Source organism: Calliopsis andreniformis, chromosome 4 (assembly GCF_051401765.1).
Source record: "Calliopsis andreniformis isolate RMS-2024a chromosome 4, iyCalAndr_principal, whole genome shotgun sequence".
In the NCBI taxonomy this organism is placed as follows: domain Eukaryota; kingdom Metazoa; phylum Arthropoda; class Insecta; order Hymenoptera; family Andrenidae; genus Calliopsis; species Calliopsis andreniformis.
Genome location: NC_135065.1, coordinates 6,975,996 through 6,989,728, shown reverse-complemented (window position 1 = coordinate 6,989,728; position 13,733 = coordinate 6,975,996). Strand labels below are relative to the sequence as shown.

The 13,733-nt window shown below is 34.9% G+C and overlaps 1 protein-coding gene across 4 annotated transcripts in view; it reads left to right on the top strand.

The window, feature by feature from the left end:
- Sky (GTPase-activating protein skywalker) overlaps positions 1–13,733 on the top strand; it is a 46,502-nt gene that overhangs the window by 23,307 nt on the left and 9,462 nt on the right. For all 4 annotated transcript variants that reach the window (XM_076375987.1, XM_076375985.1, XM_076375986.1 and 1 more), the window contains exon 2: positions 10,329–10,806. In XM_076375987.1, coding sequence (XP_076232102.1) covers positions 10,440–10,806 — 367 coding nt within the window. In that variant the 5' untranslated portion in view covers positions 10,329–10,439. The remainder of the gene's footprint in view (positions 1–10,328; positions 10,807–13,733) is intronic.

The following is a 13,733-nucleotide window of genomic DNA, read 5'->3' as shown; positions in this document are numbered from 1 at the left end:
TGCTGTGAAGATATGTATGTGTAGATTGGCTTATCAGATCGCAAAGTTACCTTGTTAAGATTGATAAGGAAATGAAATGGAGAAATTAATCACTGTAGACTCAGATAATCAGTAGTAAACACAGGCAGGTCGATAAAAAGGGGTCAAAAGACTCTAATGAAATATTTTTCTGCGAATTGCAAATCACGCTGAGCAAATGAATCTATGTAACAATTTTGGAGTATTCTCTCTTTCTACATCTACTAAATAAAAATATTGTGTTCAGACTTAGTGATATAAAGAATATTAAAAATTGTACGAAAAAGTTATTTAAATATTATTTTTTTTTAAATTTAATATTCCCTGAATTTGAAATATTACTAAATATTTTATATGCATGAATATTGGATACCCAAATTAATCTATATTCACACAAAATTTTATAATCTAATATAAAACTATTTAGTCACTATCTGAACATTGTGGAATACAAGCAGCGAGCTTACAGAGAATAAAAGACATCTTCCCAGTATCAATTTACACGTTGATATATTTCTTTTCAATCAAAGGCGAGATTATAAAGAAACAAGAAAATAATTCTAAAGAAATCAAAATAACAAAAACATGCTGCAATTGGAATTGAATTTTCTGACTTTTTTCTGTTTCCACTTTTTTTATCTATATCAAACTTATTTTTTTTTAAAGAATTCTAGCATTCGTATGCAAGGGACACTAGCATGTGAACAGCGTGAAAATAACTACAACGTCTATAACGAACGGATACACCTCATTAAAATAGCGCGGTGTCGCGTGAGAGAGAGAAAAAAAATACTTGGACATAACGTGCGCACCTGGCGTCATGTGATTTGGAACGATGCCATTGGGAGGCTCGCCCTCTTCTGATCTGTGTACTCGTAATAAAGGAAAAGGTGTCGAGCCTCGATCGAGCTCCAGTTTCGAATTCTCGATAAACAAATCGAATACGCGCCTCGACGATCTAGATCGATCGATAAATTGTTTTTGCTCCTTCGTTCCCATTTTCAGAATTGACAGTCATTTTTTATTTTGATGAATATTTTTTTATGGATAAGAGTATTTTTAATTATGAATAAGAATATTTTCTATTAATAGTATTTTTTATTTTTTTATTGAAGTAACTGAATATTGCTTTCTAAATAAGTCGAGTTGTTTTTGCTCAGAGGATTGGGTAATGAACACAAAAGTAATAAATATAGGAAAATAGGAACAAAAAAGTTGTATCTGTTTTGCGATAAAAAAGTATGTGGAACATTAAGACATTGTATATCGTATGCTGACAAATCACTCGAATGTGTGTAGCATTAATTTCTGCATATTATCGGAAATTGCAGTCTCTCGTGACCAAGTTTGCAAAAACAAAAGATGCCGATTCATGTTTCCTGTTCAAAATGGGTTAAAAGGCTTTTTACTTTATGTTGTAATCAACTGGTACATCTTGGACAAAATTAATATTAATTTTTCTGTGATATCAAAATAGTACGAATATTATTAATCTTTTCATTATTATTTAATCAACAATAATTAAAAATTCTATTAGAAAATATGAACCCAAAATACTTTATATTTATCAAGTGAATATAAACAGCTTCAATGAACCTAATGATTATTCCATAATTAACTACATCCTCATCTTAAATAATTACTCTCACAGATAACAGTACTGTACTGTATTCACGAAAAGATACAGCACTGTATTGTACTCACTAAAAGATATAGAACAAAAATTTTGCTAAACATCGATTATCAATATTGGAGTAAAGTCTTCATCCTAGGTTTGAGACGTAAAAAACTGCTCGTAGATCTCCAGAAAGCTCTGGAGGAAAGTTCAACTTAACACGAATTACTCGTTAATCAAGCGCTAATGAAGTAATTGCACGTTCCGGTTCAGTCAAGTGTTGCAGCCTAGTACCGCAAAGATTCTAGAAAATTGGCAATTAGAAGATCTACTCTAGCCATGGCGATTGCTTCAGACCGCGACGCTGAAAGTAATAGTACATCAAACCACCTGCGACGTTATTACTTCTCATGGAAAACACGTATAATCAGATTAAAACCATAACAACTGATCTACGCCTCATTGGATATTATTTAGTCGAACGATGACTGAGTTAGAGTGGACTCAGGCATAGTGTTACGAAATTAATATTTATTCTGTAGTATCAATTGAATCTGTAGTTCTAAGAAAGGAATAAGTCCAAAAGCACAATAACAATCTAAAGAAGAAAATAGTTACCGAATTTGTTTCCTTGTGTCACGAAATTAATATTTATTCTGCAGTATCAATTGAATCTGTAGTTCTAAGAAAGGAATAAGTCCAAAAGCACAATAACAATCTAAAGAAGAAAATAGTTACCGAATTTGTTTCCTTGTGTCACGAAATTAATATTTATTCTGCAGTATCAATTGAATCTGTAGTTCTAAGAAAGGAATAAGTCCAAAAGCACAATAACAATCTGAAGAAGGAAGTAATGATCGAATTTGTTTCCTTCTTCAAATTGATGTATGTTTCACGGCAAGATTTATGTCCCTGGTGACTGCGTGTGTTATCTTTTTTATCTTCTTTGTCACTGATAAATAAGACAGGGCTTCGATATATCCCAATTTTCAATTTTTGAGATCAGAGTTAATCATAGCCTAGTGTCTCTTGCGCCCAGGTACTCCATCCAACAAAACACTTCCCAATATCTCATAAATCTTAAAGCGCTCAACGCAGAGGTGTTTCAAGATTTTGCAAATTTTGGCAAAACCACCTTCTCGTCCCATTCGATAGGCACGTCTAGATCCTAGATTTCTAGAACAACTATTGCACGTCTTTGTTCCTTGTATTCAATATTCGCGAAGATCGTGCTACTCTTCAAAATAAGAACCTCGAAAAGATAAGAAAAAGGACGTCTTAAAATGTCTTATTATTCGCGAAAAAATGAATCTATATCCATTCGGAGGCATACTATGCGCGTGAAATCATGCGTTCGGCGAGGCCCATGAATAATTCAGCGGATCCAGCCAGGGAATGAGATGATAACTCCGGTGGATCGTTGGAATCAAGGCTACGATGATATTAGCGAGCCGCGTACGCATATTTGGCACTCTGGCAATTTGCAACGAGAATTTTCCCGCCAGACGCTTAACAACCGATGGCAGTTTCTTTCGTTCAAATGTTGGCTATTGTTATGCAACGATACGTATCGCGTGCTTCGTTGGTTTTTCTGTAGCATTCAGTATTTTTGGAAAACTATCATACTTTTACTGAGAGAATTTTTCTTATGGAGAAACCTCCAAAGAAATGAAATTGGAATATATTGCTAGACTTTGTCTAAAAGATGTAATTCAAAAATTTTTCAAATCTTTTATATCATTTATTTTGAAGATCTTTATGCAGTTTTCATAAAAATAGCATATGAGAAAAAATATTGCCCTTTTGTTTTATTAAAGGATTGAATCTACCTAATTTCTTATAACAGATGTGGCTTGTTAATATTATAATAATTTATGTTAAGAAAGTGTAACTCTTCAATTTTGTCAATAGAGTGTAACTGTAAATTTGTATGAAAACACTATCATGTGTTCATTATTAATTAAGTGGATATCATCCAATATGCAATGCAAATATTTTACTTCATTTTTGTTAAAAGAGGACGTCAAAAATTCAAATTTCAAAACTGACATGCTTCTTCACGTTACATTTACATTTTATGCGTCAGGAGATGCAGACACTACCAAAGAATCCAAGTAATAAAATTTCTCTGATTAAATCACTCCTATAATAAGAAATCCGCGAAAGTCCTCGCAGCGATTCAATAGAAACGCGACATCGAGTAAACGCGCTATACTAGAACTAATTAAGTACTTAGATCACCGTCGACAATTATGTAGTGTGCTGTTGCTCTGGGAGACGGCGATCGTCAACTAGTAAGCTAAATTTTTCACGACAGAATTCTTACAGAGTTCTTACAGACATGCTAATTATTAAACCCAACGCGGTCTCCTCATTGTCGCTAATTTTCTGTGGGTTAGTACATAATGGTTTATTAATTATTACCCAAGTGATTGGGAATTTTGAGATTTCTGGAGATTGTAGATTTAAAAATCGTGGTAGAATTTGGAAAATTTTTTTTGCTCAGTTCGGTTACTTATGACATTTTTATTTTTTGTGTTTGTGCTGCTTATTTGCAAGTTTTTTCCCTTTCAGCATACTTTAGTTTCTTCAGTGAATTCAGAAGAAACTGGTTATCTCTTTGACGTCAGATAGTACACATAAATACCTACATAAATAAATTATGCTATTTAGACATTTTAAACGAAAAGGAGCGCACAAAATGGAAATTTCTTTTATGTATGCCAAACCATTAAAGAAATAATATTTTTACACGAAAACATCTAAAATTGGTTTCATCTCTAAGTGAAAAAAATTCAAATTTTGCACGATACTTTTAAAAAGAAACTCAAACATGTGGGATTATAATAAAGGAATTAACACTTTGTTCAACACTCCAAAAAACACGACGACATATTAAAATATGCTTAAATGAGCTACAGTATGAAATACTATCTAATTATTTAAACATACATTAACGATAATATTTCAATATTTGCAACATCTAGAGATTATCTAGAATCTGGACCTATTAAATTTATATTTTCATTAGATTCTAAGCAGCTTTAGTATAAGTCTCTTAATTAAATTCTAAATTACACATATTCCTCCAAAATAATTCCTTGTCTTTACGCAGTAAACATATATTATTACCATTATTTATATTTAAATGCTACTGTACATATATTACGTAACTAAATCAAAAACATCAGATTCAGAAACATCCTAGACCTGCTTGCACTCAAAGCGTTAACACAAACATCATCCACCCAAAAATACCCTAAAATCATATCAATCTCTCTAAATAAACTATAAACCTACACCCACGGAAATAGACTCTTACTACCGATAGACAATGTCCAGTTTCGCGTTTCCCCTAACGCTGCGCCCTCTAATTCGCGCACCTCCGCAGGTCAGCCAGAAACAGCGTCGTTGGTGTGCTGAATTATGCAAATTTGTCGTTAGAGCCCGATCCTTGTTTGCTTTCGCGCATCCGACAATGGAACGCTGCCGCGTTCGCGTGTTTGCCATCGTCTCCGATGCGATATATTTATACTATCAAGTGGTTCGAGCGCTCGGCAGTTGCAATAATATTTATCTACCGCGGCAACCGCGAGTCTCACTGGCGAAGTCGCGTCTAGCCCGACAACCCGAACACCATCGACCTCTGGAGAATCGCGGGACCAGTTCAATTAAAGGATCTTCTAAAGTCGAGGACTGTTTGAGCATGGGACATAATCTTTGTGATTGAGCCATCTTGGCACACCGATGGTATTAATAGCCTTCTAGTTTCATGCTGCACGAGTGGGAGCATCGAGTCTCGTTATTTGATGAGCGTCGAGTTATCTTTTTTGTCTCTGGTTTGGGTCCTAAAAAAGTTCTTGAATATAGAATCCCGCTATCTTAAGCAGTGGTTAATTATTATGTTTGCACAAATGGCACATTTAGTGTTTCTTTGAGTATATAAATATATACTTAGAGGATTTCTATTATAACGAGCTTTGGGACTTGTCTACTACTATCTAGAAATTAGGATCGTAGATTATTTTGTTACTCTGAACAAATATTTGGCTGAAGGCGTACATTGTAATAGTAGATGTAGTTCTTATAAATATTGAGACTAGGTTCCCCCAAAGCCTCTTAATTTCGACGCTGCTCGACAGCGACGGGAACAATTTCCTTTCTGTGACTGCCTTTTGAGTGTTAGTGATGGATGGATAGATGGATTGTATCCTGTGTAGTATGTCATATGTAGCACCATAATAATCAATTTGTAAAATGTGATGGAGCAGTGTCCTACTATCATAGTATACTGGGCCATATTATATCTAATATTTAGACTCATGATTTGTAATATCTACTCTGGTAGAATAATGACCAATTTACTAGATATAGAATAGTCCAATAACAGTATAATAGTGCAACGCAGTGTTGTGGTAAGATAGACACATGCTTTAATATATATATTTAAAATGATTGCATAGTTTTCGATATTCTAGTGGCAATCTACTTATCAATATTATCACATTAATTGATTTTTTGCAAATTTTAATAAAAATTTCTTTCAAAATGTAATCTCACTGTTCACCTAAATTTAGACACGGAAAACCCAATTAATATTGCCATAGTTGAACGTAACACTATCTTAGCGTTTTCATTTGAGGTTTTAAACGATCTAGCTCACTTCTGAGAGTCATTTGTCTAAACGTCGCCACTAAGTCGCTTAAGCATAATAGCTCTTTCAGAGCACTTTTCTGCAAATCAAGCGGTAGATCTTGCAATAACACCGCGAGGCTATATTCTGAGGCAAACTCTGTCTCTTTGACTCCGTAAGTGGATATAGAAACAACCAATCCAAATATTTAGATCAAGATTTCTCTCTTACTGAACGACTGCTCTGTATCGGTGTACAGACGACTTCAATTATTAACAGACTTCCAAGAAATTATAAAACTTACTAATCACATCTACGTTTCATATTAGTTACAAATTTCCCCAATCCATCTATCATTCCACTTTTCCCATATCGTTGTGAAGCAATTTTCCATTCTCAATCTCCTATAGTTACATAAATATATCTCTCAGTCTGACCAACAGAACTGGTGGGATAAAGCCAGTGATTGGTCCCACGCTGTTCTAACTGGTTGTAACTAGTCGGGCTGGTGATATACTTCTGGTAGTAACAAACGATATTTTTGCATCAATTGTATCCAGAGAATATTAAAAACCACAGTAATCATCAACTCAAGCCAGAAGTAATATCACTTTCAAAAAAAGTTAAAAATTCTTATAAAAAAAAAAAAGAACTAAAAATTATGCAAATTATGAAAGACAGTCCCAGAAATAATAACGAATTACTTAACTAAATATGACGATGAATATTACTCTCCTTTTAATTAAAACAACCTTATTAAATATTACTCATGGACTATTACGCTCCAAAAAGTAGGATATTAATTCTAGAGGTATCACCTGCGCAGTCAATCGTGCGCATTACTCAATAAACCAATGTAAGCTGCTCCAAACTGTGGAGCACCGTTCCCTTTTGAAATTTTCCTTCACGATCGTTAATCTGTTGACCAACGTTAATTCCGCGTCGCGATAAGGGAATTCTGTTTGCAGCGCAGCCTCCAGAGCGCAACGGCACCATCGTTTAAAAGCTTTATCTGTCGAGAGAGCAGTCTATCTACGGATTGTGTACAGCAGTGTTCCCGAGTCGCACATGGTGTGTTGATAAGCATTAAACGCGTTTATGGCCGCGAGATAACTCGCGCATTTTATTAATAACCATTAAGCACGCCGTGCAGTGATTATCGTCACTCACGGTTTTGCATCTGGCCGGTTCACCTTATTATTAGCGACAGCTTTTCCGTGGCTAATTATAGGCGATATTATATATCCATTGTCTCCTGCTGGCTGCCTCCTTTAGAAACACGTCGTCGAGGTCATTGTCTGATCGACACTCTCGTCCCGCGCGTGCGAATCGAACCATTAATCGAAAGCATCATTACGGATGCTTTCAAAGTCGTTATTGTTCGATTCTCGCCGCGGTGCATCGGTGATTTTTTGTATCTCGTAGTGGCACCACTGCGCGACCCCGCGATACGAGAAGGGGACGCTGCGGCGGGGAACTTTTTGATCGAGGAATGATTCTTTTTAACCCTTTTCTGTCCCTGGTGACAATTTGATATACTTATCGATCATTATATTACTCTCGAATATATGATACATTAAAAAAAGCAATACATCATGTACATTGTTTTATTATTCGCAAACAATGCAAAAATGAATCCAGAATTTGTATTTTTAGTAAAAAAAGATTTATTTTATTTTAATATTTTGTCTGTTTGACATCAAAGGACAGAAGAGGATTAAATACTGCCTTTTTCTCGCTAAAATCTGATTAACCCTCTCGTACTCAGTTTCGTGTATGTCGGTTTGAACGAGTTTGAATGAAGTTTGCTAACCCCTGCGGGTGTAAATTTTGAATAACGAATTAAATAGTAAGAAACAATTTTACAAAAGTAAATCCCACAATCCATAAAAAATAACCTGTGAATCTCATTAAAATTTCCACAACAAGTAAACTCGATAAATTTGACTCATTCATCAAAACAACCACCCCCAAAACCCTAAAACATACAAACCATCCCACATAATAGACAAATTCCTCCGAAAATTGCTCGACAATGTCGCCTAGACGCACGAGGAGTGACTGTTCAGACCGCGAGCTTTATTTACGCTGGCATCCTTACAGAAGACAATTGATTTCAGTTGCAAAGCGAGCAACGCGCGCCTCAACAAACCGACGTCAACGAAAAGTATGCTGCACGGTAACGCGAGAGAGAGATGCGTTGGCTCAGATAATATCCGCCCCTCCCGCGTGCTCCCCTCGTTTTTTCTCTTCTCTTTTCGCTTGGGAGGAGCGCTGTTGCGAGTAAGAGCATCGCGGGGTCTAAACGGCGGGCGATACGTTCGAAGACCACAGTCACGGTTATTATTGGGAATGTTTACGGAAGATTCTTGGAATCGTGAGCGGTCGTTCGGTCTTGAACCCGAGTCGAGTGGCGATCCTTGTAAGTGGACACGAATAATGCAGTGGCGGGAAGATTAGAGAACCGACAGTATAATCGCGATAATAGGTACACGTAATTAACAGCTGCTCTTGGATTACTTGGCGTACAAATAGGCAGATGGAATAGGCACTTCTGGGGAGGATCGTCGGTTGCCTTTTCCTAAGGACATTTGTTGAGGGATTAGGGGTGAGACAGGAACGTTTATGATCGTGTTTACGGTGTACGAAACGATCGAGAGACGTTTGATTATTTGAACCGTTTCGCTTGGAGTTCGATTATCTGTGCAGAGCCATCTAGGAAGGGAATACACTGTGTTTACATCGGCTTAGGGGCTCTTATTGTCCCGAATTGGTCGGTATAGTAGCGTGGTTAATGGGGAAAATATGGGGCGATTAGTTGATTAGGGAATGGGGTGATTTTAGGCAAAATAGCGGTTGAATGGTTAGGAAGCATTAGTGAGAAGATGATGGCATTATGGAAGGTCAATGAACTAGATGTAATTAATATACATAAATACAGGAAGTGAAAAATTAACTCGTGGCTCTTTGAAGAAGGAGAGATTTTGTAGTGACTTTCCTGAAAACAAACATCTAATACAAGGAGCACCTGTTTGTTTAACTTTAGGCATACGAGCTCCTTTCATGTTATATCTAGCGTTACGAAAAGAGACTCTTATTGGAATTGACTAAACTTTTTGAGACACATTTTAATTAATATATTTTTAAGACATGTGTTATTGATTATAGGAGGCTATAATTAGAGGAGTCTATAAGATAGAATTTGTTTTTGACTGAAGCAGATTGAATTAAAGGAACTCTTTCCTTATGGAACGAGATTACAATAAGATGCAAATTCATAACACAGAATTAAGATATACAATTTTGAATGTCAATATTTTAAAAATAGAAATACGTGACTCATTTTGTTCTGGCTTACAGTCACTCATGTTAAAGAAATATGAAATCTGGAATCCTTTAGCTACTGATTATAGTATTTAATTAATATTTACTAAAATATTGTTTATCTAAATTCTTTAGTTTCTTTTCTTTCCTTTCAGTTTCTCAATAAAAAGATGTAGAATCTGAAGTCAAGTTCACAAGTATATTAGAACTTGGATTAATTGCCTTAATTACTCACAGCTGTTACTACTCCGAGTTATGAACCATAATTTAATAGTAGCTCATAAAAAAACAAAAGTAAAATTGGGCATAAAATGAATATTTCGGATTTGAATTTCATCAAAATCCTATTGTACGTAGATTACAGATACCACTTAAAGCCGCGTTTCCACATGTACATAAGACATAAGACACACAGCGTACTCTTAAGCCACGTTTCCACACCTATAATGAAATATACAAAACTTCATAAAGCCATGTTTCCACATAAATAAATTATAAACTAGAATAAACGTATGACTCTCTAATTACATGTTCATATGAAAAATCATCTATTTTGCATACATACTTTACTTTTACCTTACCATCCAATAAAGATGAACATTTTCTATTTTATTTATCCATTACCATACTATTACCCCACACAACCACTATCCAATATCTACTATCTTTCTATTTCTTACTGCTCTGAATTTTCAATTACTCTCACCGCTAATTTGATCCCATTTCTCCTGATTTCAGATGAAAATTGAAACCTCCCAGGACATGACGTAAATATAAGCGCGGCACAGAGCGTAAGGGCAGAAAGGGCACCATGAAGAAGAATCTCGCACCGTAGTTTCGCCACCTGCGATGTTAGTCACACAGGCACCCTCCTCGATAGACAATCCGTCGAATATGACGTCGGTACTCGAGGAGGAGACGAACGCCGATATCGACGACGCGTTCCCGCCGCACGTCGACACGACGAACATCGTCATACAGCCCGAGTCGCCCACCAGCAAGAAGCAAGTGCTGAAGACCTTCAACGAGGTCAACGCGCTTCTCCAGGCTGGCAGAAAGAGGGAGGTTAAGCTGATCATACGGGAGAACGCGTGGCCACTGAACAACGGAATCAGGGCGCAGCTCTGGCCTGCTCTTTGCGCCCAGCATGCACAAGGGAAAAACATGCTCGATGGATTCTATTGGGACATGGTCAACCAAGTGTTTGGGACTACAGGTGCGTTTCCTTCCTCATGATATGGCGCTGGTCCTCAAGCTTTTTCTCCTTGGTGCTCCCTACTACGCATGATCTCTGAAAGCCTCAACCCTTTCCTCCTTTCTCGTAATCGGCATAGACTCTGGGACAGACTGCACAATGCAATTCTTAATTCATTGAAGACCAACGTTGTGTTAAAGCAATACAATACAATTTGGTTTAAATTTAGAATCTCCAATTTTGTTCTTTCCTTTAGCATTTTGCGACGAAGAGATTGTTCAAAAATTTTTGAAAATTATAAATAGTTTGGTCTGTGAAATGTAAAAATATTGTATTATTGTACTACTTGGTCCTTAATGAGTTAATGTTACCTATGTTGCAAATTAAGGATACTAAACATGAGTATATTTATTTTTTCTGATTCAAATATTGTCGAGAAATTCTTCAACAAATGAACTTGAAATCTTATTACCTATGTGACTGAGAGACCTAGTATTACACAAGTACAACTGAAAAACAATTAAACCATGTTTTCCAACTTTAATAAATTCGACCCTGGCGAGGTTAAATAAATTGTTTGTCCAATTAGCACAGTTCTGCTACCATTATAGAAAAGAAATATGATTTATAATTTCAAAGTTCCTTCCTTATTGTCATTTCTTCCACCCTGCGATTATGATGGAATCGCACCTTTCTAGGAGAAGGGGTAGTTTGAGAACCAGACTAATGTGTTATTGTTAATTTTCCTACCCAAGGATGTACATGATTTTTTTAAAAATAATTATGCTTCAGATAAAGCTAAGTACAGACGTAGTTTGACAGAGTAGATGTTGAATGTGGTTGTTAATTCGAGTAGACGTTAATTAATAGATGTTGTATATTGAGACGTATTGTATGAAAAATTAACGTCGTGAGAGCTCATTGAAGCGGATACATTATAATGCTGAGTAGTTAGTTTGTGTCGTAAAGATGTATTGAGAGTTGCAGCAAATTAAATGTATTTGCTCAATGAATGAATGAACGTGCCTACTGCAGTGTGACAGTTGTGTCTGAATGTCACTCAATGACTGATAGATTCTGTCTGATTTATTGGTTCCAGCTAATTGAAAAACGAATACGCTTTTAATATTAATTTAACCTCGTTTTTCGATCTATTTTTTAAAACTATGGATAAATAGATAAGTAAAATTTTTACTAAAAACTGGCTTAAAATTTTTGAAAAATTTTTTAAATTCTCTTATGGAATTCACGTACAAATGACTTGTGCATAAAAATAAAAGAATAGAAAATAATTCTTTAAGTATCTCAAGTATGTTCTGTATAGTTCATTACACGTGTGAGAACGTGGCTTAAGCTACATCTGTGGCTTAACTCACTACTAGAGTCATCTCGCGACTATTACTTTTTATCTTCGAAAAGTATTGTTTCAGAAATGATGAAAAACAAATTAACTCACATTGCGGTACAACAAATAACACGTTCACTTTTTTAAAAACATAAATAAACTGTTGTAACTATACCACTCATGTGTTTCAAAAGTGACATTACTCAAAAAAGTATATTTTTCAGGAAACTATCTTACTCTTATAATTCAATAATATTCGGTATCTCGAAAATAAAAATATTAGAGTTACATTGTCTTGCTTTACAATCATGGAATTATTTACCAAATATCGTAAAATTGTACAAAATTCTATAAAACATGAATAATTTTATTTGTCCAAGTGATTCACTAATTACTTTGAGTAATGCAACACTGTATCAACACAGAAGAGTATAGAAGAGATTACACAGGTTAAACGTTCACAGATACACGTCACACTATAGAAACAAAAGTTGTACTAACCTTAACTAGCTATTGCTCATGTGTAATCGCACACTCACCCCACCATTAGCACTCTTCGAAGTTCAAATACAGACTAAGCTCTTTGGTCTGTTCACATAAACATATAAAGGTTCAGAAGGCCCCACGGTATCTGACCTTCTTTGTTTTGGGTTTCTTCTTTGCCTGCGCAAGCAATGTACATTTCAAAAATCTTATCTTCGTTAACTTCTCATACCAGCGTTTATTATCGAGTCCACAATAAATAGTTAATACTTATGCCCTTTTTTTACACATTTTTCAAAATTGGTCTTGGCTAATTTTTGTCTATTTCTAAATTTCTATTATTAATAAGTCGAGTATCGATGACTGTAAGGCGAAACAGTAGAATTTGTACTTTTAGTAAAAGGAAATTAAATTGAAAAGAATTTTTCTCTTAAAAAATGAGAATATAAATAACAAGTCAGTCATGTTGTTTTGCCTTACAATTACAAATATAAGACATACAAAGCACATTTTTATGAATACATGGCAGATTTTATGATTTTATAATTAAAAGATATAAAAGACACATTTTATTTTTGAATTTATTATAACAAGGTTATGTAATGCGTATCGTTGGGTTTCGTTCGGTTGTTGAAAACAGTATGCAAAAAAATTTCATTTAAAAATGATACAAAAAGAATTTAACTAACCTTACATTAAATTTAGTCACAATTTAAGTAGACTTCTCTCTTTTTTCTGTTTCTTATTATTAAAAGGATTGAAAATATTTAGAATAAATGGAATAATCGTAACAAAACGAAAGACTTTCTATCACTTCGCTCCGCGGCGCATTTCCTTCGAGATCGATATATCGAATCGTAATCACGCGATTCGATTTTTGATGCGCGCTATTTGAATGGCAGGCGCATGATTTTATATAGTTCAAACGCTTTTATTTACACTGTCTTTATAAAATAATACTATAGTGACATTAAATAAGAAATTGTATACACTATATTAAATTGTTTTAGCATCTATTTAAAATAGAAATTCATTAACATAGTGATGTTATTTTTATTATATTTTTTAATTAAGTTATGAGATTGAAGATTGTTATTCTATACTTTTTTCAGTCTCATGA